The sequence below is a fragment of the Eumetopias jubatus genome, unplaced genomic scaffold (assembly GCF_037043125.1).
Source record: "Eumetopias jubatus isolate StellerSeaLion01/CBP00866 unplaced genomic scaffold, mEumJub1_p1.0 scaffold_1, whole genome shotgun sequence".
NCBI classification, from domain to species: domain Eukaryota; kingdom Metazoa; phylum Chordata; class Mammalia; order Carnivora; family Otariidae; genus Eumetopias; species Eumetopias jubatus.
In genome coordinates this window covers 127499458-127520456 of record NW_028274807.1, presented here as the reverse complement: position 1 = coordinate 127520456, position 20999 = coordinate 127499458, and the positions used below count along the sequence as shown (strand labels likewise).

At 43.5% G+C, this 20999-nt stretch overlaps 1 protein-coding gene across 2 annotated transcripts in view; it reads left to right on the top strand.

Moving 5' to 3' along the window:
* ACP3 (acid phosphatase 3) overlaps positions 1-20999 on the top strand; it is a 48192-nt gene that overhangs the window by 20094 nt on the left and 7099 nt on the right. Inside the window, exons 6-11 of one of the 2 annotated variants that reach the window (XM_028099242.2) lie at positions 323-415; positions 2449-2581; positions 6967-7049; positions 9110-9213; positions 12664-12833; positions 13484-14456. In XM_028099242.2, the coding sequence (XP_027955043.1) occupies positions 323-415; positions 2449-2581; positions 6967-7049; positions 9110-9213; positions 12664-12833; positions 13484-13503 (603 nt within the window). In that variant the 3' untranslated portion in view covers positions 13504-14456. Of the gene's footprint in view, positions 1-322; positions 416-2448; positions 2582-6966; positions 7050-9109; positions 9214-12663; positions 12834-13483; positions 14457-20999 lie in introns of those variants that run through there. The other variant, XM_028099240.2, reaches the window with a different exon arrangement.

Below are 20999 nucleotides of genomic sequence, written 5' to 3'. Positions count from 1 at the left end.
TTAGTGTTCATGAAATTCTTTGGGTTCATATTACCACAGCCAATATTCCTGGTGCACTTCTATGTGAAGAACAGAGTTCTCAATGGGGGCAGATATGCCCCACAGAGAACCCGGGCAATGTTCGGAGACGCTTTGGGTTGTTACAACTGAGGGAATAGGGATGATGCTCATCATCTGGTGGGTAGAGAACGCAGATACAGCCAAACCCCCTACAAAGCACAGGGCACCCTCCACAAGAAAATTATCCAGCCCCATATGTCAGTAATGCTGAAATTGAGTGACTCTAATGTAGAAATATTTTCTCTGTCCGTGTGTGTTTCAGGATTTTATAGAAACCTTGCCAACATTCACAGGATACCAAACCCAGGACCTTTTTGGAATGTGGACTAAAGTCTACGACCCTTTATTTTGTGAGGTAAAAGAAAAAAATATCAAAAATTAACTTGCAATCTGATTTTTTGACTTATGGCTGTTTTGAAACAGATGAATACACTTTCTGGCAGATATATTAATTATGCTTCCTTTGACATTGAAACACAATTCAAGACTTCTTTACATTAAATTGAAAACTAACTTTTTCTCTCCATTATTTATGTTTTCACGCTTTCGAAAATTGCAGGCAAAATTGCTTTTCTTCTGTGTCTTGCCGTTCACTTATTTTTCAGTCACTCAGGAATGCGGGGCTCCTGTTATGGATTTTAATGAAAAAAAGCAATATTGTTATATAGACAGAGCCAAAAAAAAGGGGGAGGGTACCTGATTTCTGGATATAGAAATAAGCAAGACAACTTTAAGCCAGGCTATTGAAATTGGTTTATTGGTAATCTCTTCCTTGCTATACATGCATATGAAATAACCTCTGAAGCTCCATCAGTTACCATTGGGGTTTTCAAGGCTACTTGGTATTTTTCACTCACTATGCACCACCTACTGGCCCAAAGGAGTACTCTGTAATCCTGTTTTCCCGACTGGGTTCCCTGATTCCTGGGGCAAAATTCTGACCACCCACAGGACTTATATCCACCTTAAGATCATCATAAGGGCCTGGGGGCCAGCAATTATTTTCATGGTTCCGTGTCAGTAACAAACGACACAATTTGCCCCCCCTCCATAACAGTTTATTGACCTTCACATGACCTCCTGATATTTTCACTTTATCATTAACAGCTGTTTCAAGGAAGATTTATTAGCCTTATAAAAGACTCTTGAGGGGCGCCTGGGTGGCTAGTCAGTTAAGCATCCAAAGCTTGGTTTAGGCTAAAGGTCATGATCTCAGAATTATGAGATGAGCCCCATGTCGGGCTCTGCCCTGGGTGTGGAGCCTGCTTGGGATTCTCTTCCTCTTCCTCTGCCCCTACCCGCCCCCCTCCCCCCCGCCAAATAAACAGATCTTAAAAACAAAAACAAAAACAAAACAAAACTCTTCAATAGAGACAAGAGCCCATATTTTTGTTCAAGTCTTAATTTTCTTTTTTTTCTTCCTTACTACAGGTTGATCTGAGCTGTTGCATGATGTGGCCGTGGTGCATGGTTTCTTTTTCACTTCTTTCCCACTTATTTCCTCCCTAGGCACTCCACTTTGATCTCCTCTCTCAAGTACTCTCTCTCTCTCTCTCTCTCTCTCTCTCAATCCTACCTTTGAATCTGGGGGATTCTTAATCAACTTTTCATAGCAAGTAAGAAATATTGGCAGGAAGTCTACACCAGTCCGGCTGTCTAGCTTATTCATCCATTTAATACGTATTCACCAAGATCCTACTGTGTGTACAGTGCACATTCCCCAGAAGGCAGTAAACTAGAAGCTGTTGGGAGTGGAGGGTCTGGTATTGAAGGCTCCAGAAATACATTGCCTCTCCCAGCTGTCCTCTAAGGGCACTCACTCAGCTTTGACAGAAACATCATCTAACCCTGTCAGTGTCACCTTCCCCCCAGGTTCATAGATCTCTAAACCTTTCATAAAGGAAAGAGGTACATTCTTGCCCTGCCTCACCCTTTCTCTGCAAAATAGGAATCCCCCTTTGCACCCACAGTTCAGCCAAAAGCTATGGACTTGGTAGGAAGGAGCAAATCAGTCTCTGTGAATTTCCCTTCTGAAAATCAATACCACTACTAATCACAAAATAGTTTTCCTAGGGGCGCCTGGGTGGCTCAGTCGTTAAGCGTCTGCCTTCGGCTCAGGTCATGATCCCAGGGTCCTGGGATCGAGCCCCACATCGGGGCTCCCTGCTCAGCAGGGAGTCTGCTTCTCCCTCTCCCGCTCCCACTGCTTGTGCTCTCTCTCTCTCTGTCAAATAAATAAATCTTTAAAAAAATACATAAAAAATAAAAAAATAAAGTTTTCCTAGAGAGAAACAACAGGATAAGGCTAGACCCAGTAGTTCTTGTGGGACAAAGAGGACAAAAAATCATTTAAAAATACACATTTTCTTCCCTTTTTCTTTGCTATAGAGTGTTCACAATTTCACTTTACCCTCCTGGGCCACAGAGGACACCATGACTAAGCTGAAAGAATTATCAGAGTTGTGCATCCTGTCCATCTATGGAATTCACAAGCAGAAAGAGAAATCTAGACTGCAGGGAGGTAAGTCTATAAAAACGTAAAAGGACTGTACTAGATTTGTGGTGGAGTGATCAGGGCCTGAGTGCCGTCCCACCACTAATAAGCTGTGTGACCTTGGACTGGTCCCTTCATTGCTCCTACACTGGTTTCCATTCTTCAAAATGGGGATAATAATGATACCCTCCATGGGTCGTAAGGATTAAAATAAATGGGTGTATTCAAAAAGTTTGGGACAAACAGTACCTGGTACGTAACACACTGTCAATAAACATTACGTGTTTTCATAGTCATTAATGTTACCCACTCTGGACCTTAGTTTTCCCATCTGGGAAATGGACGCTTTGGGCTAAAGCTAAAGGATCCTTTTCATCCTTTCCAGATCAAACAATTAAGGATTTTGTATCTAAGCCCCACGGAAAGCAGTTGTGTCTGGCGGCCTATAGGATGAATTCTTCTAGTGGGAAGTATGACAAAAGGGGCCCATTTTCCTGAGGTAGCATTGTTAAAGTTAGTAAAACACATTTTGCAGATTAATTATGTTATGTAGATTAATACATAATTGCAATCGATAAATTTATGACACAACTTAAATTTTTCCATTGGTGTTGAATGGCATTTATTTCTCAGTGATGCCTCCTTTCAGCTGGATTTGGCCCTTCATAGCATAGGACATCCTATCATAATAAAAGTAGACCCGGGCAAGAGGCTGCCAAGCCCTTCTAATCAGGATAGGTGGGTGGAAGAGAGAAGGTAGAACCAGGCAGAACAGCAAGACATGCTGATGCCTCTAAGGGCAATTGCACTGCAGGCCAAGACACCAAGGGGGGCGTCACCTCTAGGGGTTGTTAATGTAGACATGAAAAGTGAGGATGGAGAGCAAGAGGAGGTCCATTATGTCAGGATGACATAACAGCGAAGAAATTCTCAGCCACAGGAGATGTTCCAAGTCATAGACTTTAGACAGGTGGAGAAAAACAGAGCAATCACATCAAGACTCCAACCATTACCAGACCCTCTTCACTGTGGGGTCAGGACCAGTTCAGCAGAGCCCCGGGAGGAGACAGAGGCAAAGCGTCCTGGTTGTTGGACCAGACTGGGCAGATGTTCACTGGTCATGGCCCAGGCAGCAGCCCAATCTGATGTGTAAACAAAAAAGGAGGCAGAGGGTGGACGTTGGGCCCCACTGGCTACACGTACACCAGGTCTTATTCCTGAACCACCAGGTCCCAGAGGTAGGACCCAATCCCAAGTCACATCAGAGGGTGGAGACAGCGCTCTTGATTGAGTTTCCCCCCACCCCAGTCAAAATGGGCTGAGGAATTCAGCCCTCACTACTCAACATGCCATCCATGAAGCAGCAACAGCATCACCAAGCCTCTGGAAATGCAGAATCTCAGGCCCCACCCCAGGCGAGCTGAATCAGAATCTGCATTCTTCTGAAATCCCTAGGCACCTCACGAAACATGAAAGTTCAGAAGCACTTCTCTAGATGCAAGAAATGCTGAAGAAATGGGCAGGGAGAGCCAGGCAGAAACTGAGAATAGTCTAATAATAGATGCAGGAGTCTGCATAGGAAGAAAAACTGGGGGATTTCCTCGCAGTTTGTTCATGTTTCCTCTTCTTGTTTTCCTTTGACTACTAGACATTGCATTTCAGGGAAGTCACTTTCTCTTTGAATCCGGTTTCCCCCTCTGATGAGTGCGTTAAATTAGATTCTGTCTATTAAGAGTCCTTCCCTAAGCTGTTCTTTTAGTCTCAGACTCCAAAGGCAGGTATTTGTGTGAATGCACCTGTCCTATTTTCTGGAGAAGTCCAGGCTATTGATTGGCCAGGAAATTGTTTCCTGAGTGATCCCTACCAAAACCCGAGTTCAGCCTATTGTTTGGATCTGGGTAGGCAAGGGAGATTTGGCAACTGCATGCTTGTTGGATGATGAAGTGGCTAAACACAATCCTACAGAGAAAACCTGTATTGTCTGGGTGACACAGAGTCACACAGGAACATCAGGATTTTGGCATCTTCTGATCTTTGCCAAAACTTTTGTTCCATCAGTTGGTTTTAGGGATGACACAATTTGGTACTCTGTACTCCTCCACCCACCTCCTTCTACACACACACACACCCCACAAAAATTCCTAAGGTTCATTTAGGAATTTTTGATATATGGCTGGTCATATCTGCACTAATGCAAACCTCGGTGTACACCCCAGGTTGATGTAAGCTACTGCCTGCAAGCCAAATCCAGCCTGCTGCCTATTTTTTATAAATAAAATATGACTGAAACTCAGCCACACTCATTTAGGTAGTGCTATGGCTGTTTTGGGGCTTCGCCCTGAGAGGGAACCGTTACGGCCGAACATAGGGTCCACAGAGCCTAAAACACTGACTGGTCCTTTACAGAAAAAGTATACCAGCCCCTGCTCTAGCTCAAGAGTGTGGGAAGGGAAGTTTGTGTCTTCCAGTCAGTGATATTTTGTCTAGTGTATGCAGTCAGTAAATGATGCAACAGGGAATTCAGAAACTAGCCTGTGTTACAGGGTAGTCAGATGATTAAGACATTTTTTTTTTTTAAAGATTTTATTTATTTATTTGACAGAGAGAGAGAGTGCACAAGTAGGCAGAGAGACAGGCAGAGGGAGAGGGAGAAGCAGACTCCCCGCTGAGCAGGGAGCCCGATGTGGGACTCGATCCCAGGACCCTGGGATCATGACCTGAGCCGAAGGCAGCCGCTTAACCAACTGAGCCACCCAGATTAAGACATGCTGGGTTCAGAGACGTTCAGCCCCTCTGTGCACAGGGTGTGGAATCTTGGGCACGTTGCTGAATGTCTCTGAACCTCCGTGCCCCCCCTGCAAACATAATTATTGGCACCTCAGAGCCCGGGGGTAACTGTGGTGGTGACCCCTAGGTTCTTCTGGGGCAAGGTGGACAACCACCCCCAGAACCAAGAGCTGATACCATATCCCATTATCAACACCGAAGGCTGCTGCAGAGGCACCTGTCGAAGGACAGGTTGCTGATGGGTGATGGTGTTGTCCCTAAAGGACGCTGAGAAAGCCACCTTCTCTGAAGCAGAGTGATGTAGACCTGTTGGAGATGTGGCTTCCAGGTTCTTCTATTCCTAGTCAAAAGAGTCCCAGCATCTACAGAGAGAGCAGACCGCCTCCCTTCTTAATTAACCCTTTATGGTGCCTCTTGGTAGACAGATGAGAAAACAGTCTCTTTGTACTATTTTATGAGCTTTTTGAGGGCAGGAGTCTGATTTCAGCTAGTATAGCATCTGACCCATGGTAGCTGCTCAGTGTGTTTGCTGAGTGGACCACAGAGTCGGGAATGACAGTCTGTTAACATCAATGCCCTGCTCTTTACAAAAACAAACTGGTCATTCTGAAGCCAGGAGAGTACATGTGTAGTAAAGAAACCACCGGGGCGCCTGGGTGGCGCAGTTGGTTGAGCGTCTGACTCTTGGTTTCAGCTCAGGTGGTGATCTCCAGGTCGTGGGATCGAGCCCCACACCCCGCTCCACATTCAGCATGGAGTCTGTTTCGGACTCTCCCTCTGCCCCTCCCCCTGTGCGCGCTCGCTCGCTCTCTCTCAAATAAATAAATAAACCTTAAAAAAAAAAACCCACCAGAAATATAAGGAGTCTTCAGGTGATGGTTGTGGAAATCCCTGGGGCACCATGTCCTCAAGCCAGCACCTGTCACCCCAAGATACCTCTCAGCCTTCAGCGTCTGCCAAGAGGATGGAGACTCTGAGTTGTGTGCCTGCCCTTCACCACCTCAGGAACAACCAACATGAAGGGCAAGAGCTCTCTTCTATGGAGCCCTCAGATGGAAGATGCTGGCTGCCCCCTAATAGTGATCCCCAGGGTAACCTGGAGGAATGGTCCACAGAAAATAGTCCAGGACCTATACAGACATCCAGAAAGCTGCTTTCTCCCATGGCCTCCCAATGGTTTGACTCCCAGAGAGTAGAAGCAAGAGGGATGAAGACAGAGTAGATGCCAGGCTGTCATTTCAGGGCTGCCCTGGAGAAGAGCACTAGCTAGCAACTGTCTGAAAAATGCCATTTGTAATTCCTTCCAAGTTCCTCAACCTCCTATCTCAAGCTTTGACAAAACCTTGGGATAGTAGGGTCCTCGTGTGTCAATCCAACTCTCCTTGCCCAGCCTGTATATGAGTCACTGTATGTCGCCGGGCCTCAGCTTTCCCACTGTTAAATGGGGGATAGAAGTCGGGATTCAGTAAAATAACATAAAGCACATAGTAGATGCTCAACCGAAGTAATTTCTTTCCCTCTCTTAAGTTTTCAGAATCATGGCAGGGAGAATCACGAAGTAGCAATTAACAAAAAGTTTAAGCCCATGTTTGGTTCAGCTCCTTTGTTGATCTGTCTTTTCTAAGGTATCCTGGTCAGTGAGATCCTCAATCACATGAAGAGTGCAACTCAGCCATCGAACCACAGAAAACTTGTCATGTATTCGGCAGTAAGTGTTTTCACCTCCGCTCAACATCCATTTGGTCGGACAGTGACCTCTTTAAGGCAGGAGCCTCATTTTCTTCATCATCATTTCCCTATTGCCCAGTAGATGGTAGACATTTTAGATATTGATTCTTCAGCTCTCCTAAATATGTGTATAGATGACCACCTATGTGGTTGGCATTTTTAAATTGTATTTTGTTTTGTTTTTATTTTAAATTTTAATTTTAAAATTAGATACATAATTCTGGCCCTTGAGGAACTTACAGTCTAGGACTGACAAGAAGACATAAACACCATGCAGAGCAGTATAGAAATGCAGCGTAAGCAAGTGCTTTGGTGACACAGAGAAGGGAAGCATCACTTCTGTTCCAAACTAAAAGCAGAGCATGAACGGGATGCGATGATGAATGGGATGCGGGTGGGGAGTAACGATGTGGAGGTAAAACCACAGACGAAGGCCATGTTTCAAGCCTCCAGGACTGGGAAAAGAGTGGAGCCATTAACCGAGGTGCTCTTGGGCCAGGGGAATGTAACGATTTAGACAACTGGGTTTGAAATGCCAGGGAGCTTCCAAATAGAAATCTCCAGAAGGCAAAGGGACTAGAAGAGAGAAGGGGAAAAAGAGCTGCAACATGAAGTTAGAGCCAAACTGGGTGCAGAAAGAAAAAGGGAGGTCTCGGAGAAGACTCCAACCTTGGGAGCAGAAGCCAGGGAAAGAGGCAGTGTTCAGGGAGCCAGGGAGATTGGCAGGGCACGGAGATTCAAGGGGTACATTGAGCACTGAAATGGCTGTCCGTGGAGTCTGCAATGAGCAGGGAACCGGAACACACAGTATGGGAACTCAAGTTTCCCACCCACTTCTCTAGGACAGAGGATTTCTCAGATATGGTTTGGCTGGAGAAAGCCATGTTTTCATTCTGCAGGAAGCTGGAAGGGGTGACTCCAGATACAGGGAAGTTTGTTTATCAGCAGAGGTTCTGAATGGTATAAGACAAAGAGCTTATGGATGGAACAGAGCGTGGTTCTCCCTGGAGAGGGACTTCCGGAAACCAGTCCGTTCTGCCAGTTTCTTTAGTTTCTCATCTGGTTTCCCGTTCTGACTTGTATGATTTCTGGCAAGTCATAAATCTGTAACTCTAGTTCTTTCTCCAGTAAATCAGTTCTGAGCCCTTTTTAATATGTGTATACTGCCATATAGTTTAGGCAACCAGATGTTATGCCCATTTTGTAGATATAGAAGCTGAGGACTTTCAAAGATTATGTAATTAAATAGTGGCCAAACTGGGACTGAAAACCAGCCCTATGCCTTCCAGTGACTCTGGGATAAACAATTAACAATTATTTTTCAATTATGCGCTCTATTTCCTCACATTTTAACCTCTCTATCATTTATAATCTTATATATTCTTCCCCAACTTTACTTTTTTAAGATTTTTTTTATTCATTTCTTTGAGAAAGAGAGAGAACACAATCAGGGAGAGGCAGATGGAGAGGGAGAAGCAGACTCCCCACTGAGCAGGGAACCTGACACGGGGCTTGATCCCAGGACCCTGGGATCATGACCTGAGCCAAAGGCAGACGCTTAACCGGCTGAGCCACCCAGGCAAGCCTCTTCCCCAACTTTAAAATCACACATTATTCTAATCTGCAGAAGAAATATAATCTAGCATTAATATGTTCCAAAATATTTTAAAATATAATAAAAATCAGTGAAACAAGCTAAAACAGAGATGTTCCACTGGGAAAAAGCATGGTACAAAACCCAAACACGACTCAAATTTACTTTCTTCCATTTTGGGGTTATATGACGTTAAGCAAGTTACTTAATTTATCTGGGTTTGTTCATCTTTTTAATGGGAATAATGATATGTAAAAAAAAAAAGCATACTGCCTCACACACAACAGATGCTCCACCAAAATTAGTTCTTCCCTTCTACCATGGGGGTATGGCAACTTTAAGTGAATCAGAAACCACAGTTCTCTACAAGTGCTTAATACTACCCATGGAATGTACATCGGAACCAGAGGTAAAGATCAAAAATGATTTATTTCAAATCCCCACAGCATGACACTACCGTGAGTGGCCTACAGATGGCACTAGATGTTTACAACGGAATCCTTCCTCCCTATGCTTCCTGCCACATAATGGAATTGTATCTTGAGAAGGGGTGAGTATCTAAGAGGTGTTTTTCACAATTAATACCACTGGCCCCCAGGTTTTGTTATTATTGTTATTATTACCTTAAATTTTTAAAAAATATTTAATTTTCAGTTAGGTACATAAATTTAAAATCATAAACTGAACATAATAAAAAATAAATAAAATCATATACTATGTAAAATAATTCCCTAAGTTAAAAATATCGCTATTTTTCCACTTTCAAATTTCATGAAATAATTTATCCAAACTCTTTGTATGCATCTTAATTTGTGTCTTCACCACTAGAGCCAATTTTGAGTCCCCTAAAACTGTTTTCCAGATATATTAACTAATAAGGGTAATTTTGGCTGCTGTACAAATTAACCTCAGATTCTCAGAGGCCTATCCCAATGGACATTTTCTCATTCATGTAATACCCCAATAGAGATGTCCCTCACTTGTGGCGCCTGGTGGCTCAGTTGGTTAAGCGTCCAACTCTTGATTTTGGTTTAAGTCATGATCTCAGGGTTGTGAGATAAAGCCTGGCATCAAGCTCAGCACTGGCCATGGAGCCTGCTTAAGATTCTCTTTTCCTTTTCCTCTGCCCCTCCCCCCTAAAAAAAAAAAGAGAGATGTCCCTGGCCATTAGGAGATGACTCACCCATGGTGATTTGGGGACCCAAGCTTCCATCTTTTTAAGGCCTATAGTAAGGCTTTAACTGCCATAGATACACTAGTGATTCCTCTTTTTTTTAAGATTTTATTTATTTTTTTGAGAGAGAGAGCGAGAACATGAGCCGGGGGAGGGGCAGAGGGAGAGGGAGAAGCAGGCTCCCTGCTGGGCAGGGAGCCTGATGCGGGACTCGATCCTAGGACCCTGGGATCATGACCAGAGCCGAGGGCAGATGCTTAACTGACTGAGCCACCCAGGCACCCCTAGTGATTCCTCTCTGATGGATTTGGGCAAAGTATATTGAAAGGATTCACCATTTAAATCCATTAAGAACATTCATGATTCAGGGGAAGAAGTCAAAATGTCAACATTAACAGAAGTGTGGAAGAAGTTGATTCCAAAACCGTCGTGGATGACTTAGAGGGATTTAAGACTTCAGTGCAGATGTGGTAGAAATAGTGAGAGAACTAGAACTAGAAGTGGAGCCTGAAGATGGGACTGACTTGCTGCAATCTCATGATAAAACTGATGGATGAGGAGTTGCTGCTTATGGATGAGCAAAGAAAATGGTCTCTTGAGATGGAAACTACTCCCGGTGAAGATGCTAGGAACGTTGTTGAAATGACGACAAAGGACTGATAATATCACATAAACTTAATTGTTAAAGCAGCAACAGGGTTTTAGGGAATTGACTCTAATTTTGAAAGAAGTTCTATAGGTAAAATGCTATCAAACAGCATCACATCCTACAGAGAAATCATTTGTGGAAGTAAGAGTCAGTCAATATGGCAAACTTCACTGTTGCCTTATTTTAAGAAACTGCCCCAACCACCCTAGCCTTCAGCAACCACCACCCTGCAGTCAGCAGCTATCAACACTGAGGCAAGAACCCTCCCAGCAAAAAGATTACAACTCGCTGAAAGCTCAGATGGTGGTTAGCATTTTTTTAGCAACAAAGTATTCTTAATTAAGTTATACACCTTTTTTTAGACATAACACTATTGTACACTTAATAAACTATATAGTATAAACATAACTTTTATATGCACTGGGAAACCAAATAATTCATTTGATTCACTTTATTATGATATTTGCTTTATTGTGGTGGTCTGAAACAAAACCCACAATATCTCCAAGAAATGTGTGTAGTCATTTGGTCCCACCTACATGCAAGGGAATCTGGGAAATGTCACTTTTCAGCCATAACTCTATTATATGGAACGAGAATCATGAATTTTGTTCGACTATTAGTCATCTTTGCCATATCATCTTGAGATAAAAGATGCTGTCACTGGGAAAGTCATCTCAGGGTATAAGTAGTCATTCACATAATATTAGGAAGTTTTTAAAAACATATCTCTAAATGAATATTTGTAGTTACTACTGTTTATGTGGCTTTTAAAAGTGAAGTTTATTTATTTATTTATTTTTAAGATTTTATTTATTTGAGAGAGAAGGAGACAGCGAGAGAGGGAACACAAGCAGGGGGAGCGGGAGAGGGAGCAGCAGGCTTCCCACGGAGCAGGGAGCCCGAAGCGGGGCTCGATCCCAGGACCCTGGGACCATGACCTGAGCCGAAGGCAGACGCTTAATGACTGAGCCCCCAGGTACCCCAAAAGTGAAGGTTTTTTTTAAAGATTTATTTATTCATTTTAGAGACAGAGAGACAGAGACAGAGCACGAGCAGGAGGGGCAGAGAGAGAAAGAGAGAATCTCAAGCAGACGTCGCATCTAGCGCAGAGCCTGACTTGGGGCTCGATCCCATGACCATGAGATCATGACCTGAACGGAAACCAAGAGTCGGATGCTTAAACAACTGCACCACCCAGGCACCCCTGAAAGTGATATTTTAGAAGACTTGTTTGTAGTTGTGAGGTTACTACCCCAAGAATAATCACTAAATCCTACTTCCGTTTCTCTCCCGCCTCTTTGGCAAATGAGTCCATAAGGCCCTCATACTAGTTTTATAAGGTTGGCATACACCTTGTTTTTTCAAATAAAGTATCAAATGTGAGGGAGTATAAGGACTTAGGAATAAGGAATTACACCCTCTTTCTGAGGTGTAATTTTGACAAAGTCTGGATGTATATTTAAGCACATGTGTTAAGTATTGCTCAGTTCCAGGTTTATTGCCTGGATAAGGAAAGCAGAGATACCTTCATTCAGAGGAAAACCTAAAAGAAATCCTGAGAGAGGAAAAGAGAAAATGAAGCAAATGAGGATCATGAAGGGGAGAGAATAAGAGAAGGAAAACCCAATACCCTACCTGCCCCCCACTTCTTACTCAAAGGCTCATCAGATCACCCCAATTCCCCCAACCATCGCCTCTCAGCTCCCTCTCCAATTAAGCATCCCGCTCCCCACCTCTTTTGCCCCTGGTTATCTAACAAACCAGCCCTCCCATTTCCACCCTCTGGATCTGGTCCACCTGCCCCAATCTCCCCATTCCCACACTTAAGTTAGCTAATATCTACTCACTCCTGTAAATTCTTCCCCTCTTAACTTGTATCTTCTTAACTTTTTTTTTTTTTTAGATTTTATTTATTTGAGAGAGAGAGTGCATGCATGGGGGGGGTAGAGGCAGGCTCCCCGCTGAGCAGGGAGCCCAATGCGGGGCTGGATCCCAGAACCCTGGGATCATGACCTGAGTTGAAGGCAGATGCTTAACCGACTGAGCCACCCAGATGCCCCTAACTTCTTAACTTCTTAACTACAGCTGACATATTACAGGCCAGGTGGAAAATAATTCAATGGCAGTTTAACAACACAGAACTAACAGCTCCGTCTTCTACCTTCCTCCACCAGGGAGTACTTTGTAGAGATGTACTACCGGAATGAGACCCAGCATGAACCATACCCCCTCACGTTGCCAGGCTGCACTTCCAGCTGTCCTCTGACGGAGTTTGCTGAGCTGGTTGCCCCTGTGATCCCCCAAGACTGGTCCACGGAGTGTATGACCACCAGCAATGACCAAGGTACTGGGGATGTTATGGATTAGAAAGGCAGAGTACCCTTTCTCCAGGCAGATGGTGGCTTGGAGAATATAACTCAGTCATCACCCCCGGCTTTGAGGGAAATGGGTTTGGGGTGATAATTGTCTGTTTCAAGGACCCCCAGTTTCAGTCAACTCCTACCTCTCCACCAGGCCCTGCCCCTACTTGGCCTAAACTTTGACTTGGTTTTTTCAGTGTTAATAGAAAAGGACGTGTCAAAAGAGAATCAGAGATAAAGTTTAGATCAGATTTCATGGGGCTCCCATGAGCTATATGATTGGCCACATAGAACGTTTTGGGTTTGTTTGTTTGTTTTTAAGAGCTCCCAGCTATCACTTGAGCAGGATTAAATGAGGTCGTTCTTTAAGTGTCGGAAGTGAAACAGATTTCAAACAAAATCCACAATCTAGAGTGAGAGCAAGGAAGGGAAGAAGTTAATCCTAGGCAGATGGGCAAAGGACCAGCTTATCTGTTAGTTCCAGTCTTCTCACAAGGAGAGGCAGAGAAATGGATACAGTGGAGTGATCCAGAGAAATCCTCTACACTGGGAAACTGGTACTATCTTTTTCTACTTATGTTAAAACATATTGGGTAGGAAATCTGAAAAGTAAATACCTCTTTGTGTCCTTTAGCCCTGGAAAATCCATGTTAACTTTTGAAGAAACCAAAAGCAAACTTGCCAGAAAACTTTGCTGTCTGTAATATATACGGCAGCTCTTGGAGCACAAACATCCTAGCGAATAATTTTATTTAGGTGCACAACACATCAGAGATGAGAGCCCTACATCAGTGGTCTCTCTTGAAGATGGTAAGAGATGTTGACTCTGGATTTGATTAAAGAGAGAAAGTACAATGACACGTATCAGACTGGAACAAAATTAGAAATGTAAGAATGTTCTAAATGCCTCCAAGATCAAAACTTACTGGAATGTCGAAGGTATGGCTGTGTGATAGCTCTTCTGAGGACAAAAGGGATGTGTAAGGCTTTGATCCTGAGACCTTCAGAAAACCTAAGCAAGCTCACAGGTCCTGCGGAAACTACTCACTGTACAAGAAGAAATCGTGTGCAAATGACACTCTTTAGAGTTCTGTAGATTTGCCGGGTGGCAGATGCAACGCATCTAGAGAACACCATGCCACGTTACCGTTACAGATAAAGATGAAATGATTTCTAGAGATGGTTTCTACTGGATGCCAGAGTCTAGAGCAAAGCCATTCCCTTGCCTAGTGGGTTATGGGATGACTGACATTAGACATTGATTCATATAGTTATTTGTACTATTTTTTCCCAAGTAATTATTTGCCCCAGCGCTACCATCTAATTACCCTTCCTCCCGCATGCATGTACCTTTCCTCCGGCAGTAAGCCAAATGTAAAACAATGAATAAAGTCACTAGTAGGGAGTTCAAAGACATTACTTTTATAATGAACTGTGAAAAATGTATGTGTGTTTAATTAGAATAAAATCCCAGAAGGACAGATTTGAGGGGTTCTATTTTTGTTTGGGGATTTTATTTTAATGTAACCAGAGGGAAAATATTAATGTAAAGTAAAAATGATTTTGACTGGCTTAGATGACTATTTTACATTGAAAATGTGTTTAATGTGGACTTTACTGCTTCAGAAAAAGGCTAAGCTGATGGATGGCTCTACTTCATCTATTAATGAGGAACTTGCAAGAAAACACCATTGGAAAATGTACGATGTAGCAGGGAAGCAAAAAGATACAGATTACACAGAATAACAAGGGTTATATCTTATGACTACAAGGGTTGCTAGAGGACAAGAGTTAACTGGATTCCGAGGGAGGGAGTCAGTAAGGAATGGCACGAAAGGCTACCTATAGGAGCTGCACCATCTGAAATCGGTTTGGGTGGTGGTTTCTAATGGTGTGGTACAAGGTACTAGACAGCCATTTATCAAATGTCTCAGTGGCTTGAACCTGGAAAGCGTAGGGGAGTTACTCAGCAGAAGATTCTGGGTCTAAGGAGATTCCCACAGGTTTCCCTCAAGGGGCCAGTTCTAATAAGATAAAATATCATCTCCACAAGAGCAAGGATTTTTATCTGTTGTGTTCTCTCTTATATCTGTCCTCAGAAATACCTGTGCCTGACATGGATTAGTGCTCAATAAACATTTGCTCGAGGAATGTATAAATTACTTACCCTTCCTCCCTGAACCTACTGTCTTGTCTCTGTCTTGATTAGTAGTGATCCCCGGTAACCCGGGAGTTATTTTTGATCTCATCCTCTTCTTTATTCTCCATAGCCAACCCATCACCTCCTCTTATCAAACCTATGTGTAGAGTGTTTATAAAATTCTTTTCAAGGGCACCTGGGTGGCTCGGTCGTTAAGCGTCTGCCTTAGCTCAGGCCGTGATCCCAGGGTCCTGGGATCGAGCCCCGCGTCGGGCTCCCTGCTCAGTGGAGAGCCTGCTTCTCCCTCTCCCTCTGCCTGCCTCTCTGCCTACTTGTGCTCTCTCTCTCTATCTCTCTGTCAAATAAATAAATAAAATCTTAAAAAAATAAAATAAAATTCTTTTCAAGACACCAGTATCAGGGCACCTGGGTGGCTCAGTGGGTTAAGCATCTGCCTTCAGCTCAGGTCATGAGCCCAGGGTCCTGGGATCGAGTCCCACATCGGGCTCCTTGCTCAGCGGGGAGCCTGCTTCTCCCTCTGCCCCTCACCCCACTTGTGCTTTCTCTCGTGTGCGCTCTCAAATAAATAAATAAAACCTTTAAAAAAAAAAAGATACCAGTATCAACAACTCAATATTCAAATAGAGTGAAACTAATTACAAAATATGTCAATAAAAAGAAAACTTAGGGATTGTTGTGCTGGAGCTAGCGCTTACCAACCTCAAGAGTGGAATGTGCACATCCCTTCCCAACTCTGAATTCAAAGACTTGACTTCGGCAGTGTGAAATTGGTCATGGTGTCATAGCAGGAGCATTTTCACCACAGAAATCCGCATATGCCACACATCAAAGTTTTATTTTTTGTGTTTTTGATCCAGTTTACTAGCACACCGCTGGTTTTAGCTCATAGGGAGCTTATTAAGAGTCTACCACATGAGGTGGTCTCCAACAAAGTGAATTCAATAACTGAACTCCTTTAAGGAAAAAGGATTAGATTTGTTCTGTGGTCTCAAAGAGTGATGTTGGAGCAGCAGGTCAAAATTTCAAAAAGACTGTGATCAGTGTTGGGTAAAAATTTCAGAAAGACAGACTGTGATCAGTGTTGGGAAATTCCTGGAACAGGAAGTCATATTTGCCTTGACAGAGACACCATCAAGCAGGCCAAAGTATACAAGGTTATAGGCATTGAATGATTCCTTAGTAGGGCCACAAAATTTAGCAAATAAAAGTATAGGGTGCTCAGATACATTTGAATGATAGCTTTAACTGATGGATTTTTATAATATGTTGGGGGGGAAGATGGTTACAGAATATTTCAGGTGTCCTGAGAAAGCCAATACAGAAAGCAGGACAAACCATTAAACACAGGACATATCTTGGACATGCAGAATGCCTGGCAACCCCACCACCCATGAAATCCTACCCATACCTGTAAGCAGTGTTATTCACCAGTGCTGGTAGACCCAGTCAATTTCATTCTCCTATCAACTAAATTAAGCAGAATCTTTGCTGGGAAATTCATAAGTCTAAGTTCCATACTATGTTACTTGAAAATGATAAAATTCTTTCTTTAGAAAATACTTTCTTGGGACTTTCTTGAGTGGCTCTATCATTAAGCATCTGCCTGCAGCTCAGGTCATGATTCCAGGGTGCTGGGATCAAGCCCCGCATCAGGCTCCCTGCTCAGTGGGGAGTCTGCTTCTCCCTCTCCCTCTGCCACTCCCCCAGCTTCTCTCTCTCTCTCTCTCAAATAATTAAATAAAATCTTTAAAAAAAATTAGAAAATACTTCCTTAATTCCAGAATTTTACTGACACTGTCAGACTTTCTTTGCTAGCCCTCTCCCAAACCCTCTCTCAATCTCCAACATCACGTATTTAGTGGGAAGCAGAATTACTGGTGGGAAGCTCTAGTTTCCCCTTATAACCTTTGTAAAGCTGAGACTCTGCAGTAAATATGCACATGCCCAAGGCAAGATCCAGACCTTTTTCCTCCTTGAATCTTCAGACAATGCCTAGAACCTGGTACCTTCAGTCAAAATTTACTAATTGAATAAATGTTCAGCCCCGGGGTGTCGGGGTGGTTCAGTCGGTTAAGCGTCCCACTCTTGATTTTGGCTCAGGTCATGATCTCAGGATTGTGAGATCCAACCCCAAGCCGGGCTCCCCGCTCAGCAGTGCATCTGTTTAAGATTCTGTCTCTCCCTCTCCATCTGCCCCTATCCACCCCTCTGTCTCTCTCTCTCTAAAAATAAATAAACCTTTAAAAACAAATAAATAAATGTTCAGCCCTTCATACTTAGCCTGACTTCCTCATGGCTGGACCCAGATATCAGAAGCCTGGAACCCAACTGTTCAATAAATAGGGGAGAAAGGCTATGAATGAGCCTCAAATGTGACTGTACTATAAAGACCCAGTCAGTGACTACATACACATATGTATATGCCAATATGTCTGTTATGTGGTCTGTTTTCCGCATAGTTACCTTGGCATTCTCTTGTTCCCCCATTGCTATTTAGAGCCCCTGTTCCATGATGCCCCTTCCAGCACCTCCCCTCCCTCAGAGCAAAGGCCAATCACAGCACCTGTTTCTCATTCTTGTTGCCACTATCATCAGTTTCCCAGGACGTGTGTCATCCTTCATTAATGACATTGGGAACTTGCTTTGGTATACACCAACTCACTCCTCACTCCCGCTTCTGTCCTCATCTAGGCAGTTCTGACATCACAAGAGTGGTCCATCCCATACCCTGCCCACCACAGCAATATCCAACCTAGATTAAACCAACCACACAGCCTGCATTCTGATCGGCTGAGTGAAGCAGAAGCCTGTTGTTACCACTGCAGATTAGGAATATTGAAATTTCTATTCCAACCCCAGCTGGATCTTTCAACACTGCTTGGCAAACATATTCACCCTTACTGGACTCTTTTCCTGTATTCTACAGGAAAGCCTTGTTATTTTCCCCAAACTTTTAATTCCATCTTGGCTTCTTTAATTCTTTTGAGATAGCCTGAGAAGAGCAAGATAGTCCATTGAAAAGTCTTTTAGGTTCTCCTGTCACTACCTCAAAATATCTTAGTAGCCCGAACCTGCCTTTTCTGCTGCCCCTCAGGAAAACATGTTCCTCCTTGAGTTACCTAACTCCTTTCCTCATGCGTATGATCCCACCCCTCATCTCCTGGGACCTCGATGAATCTTAGCTTCATTTTCTTCCTCTGCACTGGCTTAGGAACATGCCCAAATCTCTCATCAAAGAACAGCTTCAAGCATCTGCTCTCACTCTCTTCAATCCCAATTTTCTTGAACTAATCATTTACATTCTGTATTTCCTCATCTCTCTCTCTCTCCTGAACTTTTCAAAAAAATGACATTCTTCCCTCCATCTCTCTTTGGAAACATCCCTTTTGAAAGTCATTGGTGCCTAATTCAGCAACCTGTCTTCATTTTCCTACCAATATCACATATCCCCATTTTACGGAGAAGAAAACTGAGCCTAAGAAAATAACATGCCACAAGTGGTAGGGTCAGGATTCAAGCCTCACACTCGTAAACACCATAGTTCTACTGTATCATCTTCCTTTTCCATCCTACACTGGCTTGTTGACCATCCCCCTGGGACAAAATTCCCAAAAATTAAATTAGTGGATCAAAGAATATGAATATTTAATAAACAGTAGCTATTTTTTGAGTACCTATTATGTGCCTAATAGGAACATTAGGTTAGCAAGAGGAAGCATTAAGTCTGCTGAGGAAACAGCAGCAAGACAAGAAAATTGTTCCCCTGTGACCTAGACCCCTTGGCGAGGTTGGGGAGGGAGGCAGGCGAAGAGGACAGGGGGATAAAGAATTAAACAAGCCCTAATGGTTTTAAGTATGGTGAATACTATAATAAAGGACATACGGGAAAGGCAATTCGCTTAAGTCTAAAAGGTCAGAGAAGACATTTCAAAGGGGGTGATGTTTAAACCAAAGCCTGAAAGAGAGAAAGAATTAAGTGGGTGAGTGGAGGTGAGGAAAGATGAAAATGTTACAAACAAAAGAAAATGTGGAGAAGACCAAAGGCTAGAGACAGCATGGGGCATTTTAGGAATTAGAAGGAGTATGTCTGGTTAGAGCGCGAAGATGCTGAGGAGGTGGGCATTAAGTGTCTCAGGTCAAGTTGAGTAGCTCTGGCCATTAAAAGGTTTTAGGCAGATAGGAGCACCTGGGTGACTCAGTCGGTTAAGGTCATGATCCCAGCGTCCTGGGATCGAGCCCCGCGTCAGGCTTCCTGCTCAGCAGGGAGTCTGCATCTCCCTCTCCTGCCCCTTCCCCTGCTCCCTCTCCCTCACTCTCTCTCAAGTAAATAAAATCTTTAAAAAAAAAAGAAAGGTTTCAGGCAGAGGACCTATGACGGGACAGGCTTCTTGTTTTAGAAAGACCTCTGCCCTCATGGGGAACGTGGACTGGGGAGCAGTGGGGCTTCGGGCAGGGAGCATGGCTGGAAGGCTGTTGCAATCATCCAAGGATGAGAGTGAGGGCAGACTTATTCAAAGAGGAAAGAGGAAGTGTAGACAGGACTTGGGGAGTAACAGCAAGAGGAAGAGGCTTTTAATACTTATTGCCAAAATAGTTTTCAGAAAAGTAGTGCTGATTCACACTGCCTTCAGCAGCCTTCTCGTGTTCCCATGTGGTAAGAGGGCTTTCAGTCATTTCCAGCACTGTCTCTTTGTAGTAGATACGATGGATCACTCCCTCTTTTTCTCAGATTCTAGAACATTACTCTGTCAAACTCACAAAATCCTTCACAGTACAAGGTAGTGTGTAATTTAAAAAATTAAGGAGGGAGGGAGAGAGAGAATCTCTCCTGAGTATCTTCTGTGTCCTCAGACTCATACCTTCCTCCAGCTCCCTAAATGATCAGGTCCCTGGTGCCCTCACTCCACCCTTCCCATGGGCCACTATTACCCAGGTCTCATCTTCTACACCTACAATCCTTATTTCCGTGTCTCCATACAGAAGACCTGTTTTTTCCAGCTGCCTACTGACCCTTTCTACGAGGATAATAAGCCTACATTTGAAATGAAATTTATTGTCTCCTCCACTCCAAACTGATCCTTTTTAATGTGCTTCCAATCTCAGTTCGTAGCCTAATCATCTTCTTCACCCAAACTAGAACCCATGAGTGGCCGTGATTCCACTTCTCTTTGACCAGTACATTTAGTCCACAACGGAGCCTGTCGGTTCTACTTCAGGAGTATGCTAGAATTCCCTCATCCGCATCGTCAGGACCACACGTCCAGTGCTAAGCCCTCAGTATCTTGTCAAAGGCATATCTATAGTCAGCAGGCCTAGAGTGTCTCCACCATCCTATCTTTCTCTGCAGTTGTTTTCTTGTTGTAAACACAAATTGGGCCAAGTCACTTCCATGTGTCATACTTGATGATTTCCACGTGCCCCATGACAAACCAGACCTTCAAAGACCTAGGCCCCAACCTACCTCTCTGGTCTCAACTCACCAGGAGCTATCCTCCAGCCACGGGCAGCTGCTCATTGGCACTCTTGTGCAACTCATTCTGTCTCATGGCAAAGTCTTATTTACTTCAAAGTCCAGCTCAAATCTTAAGCATTTCCTGAGAAGGCTTTCCAACCTCTATCTCTTCTAAATAGAAAGCTTTGTATTAATCTCAGCTTTTTCTCTACTCCAATGGCAAGTCTTTTACACTTTTATTTTACTATTTATCACATGACCTCATAATTGTCTATCTGGTTCTCCCACTAGATTTTGATGATCCCAAAAGCAAGGATCATGGAACCCCAGAACCCAATACTGGGTTAGGCCAATAGGTGGCCTAGCATATGGTATGTGCCCACTGCATGTCTGGGAAAGAATGAAGGAGGAAAAAAGATTGAGAAAGCATATTCCATGGGACTACTATGACAACATAGCCAATAAAAAAAAAATTGAAAATAAATTTCCAGATAAAGAAAGTCACCCATGAACATTAATGAACATTAATTTTAAAGA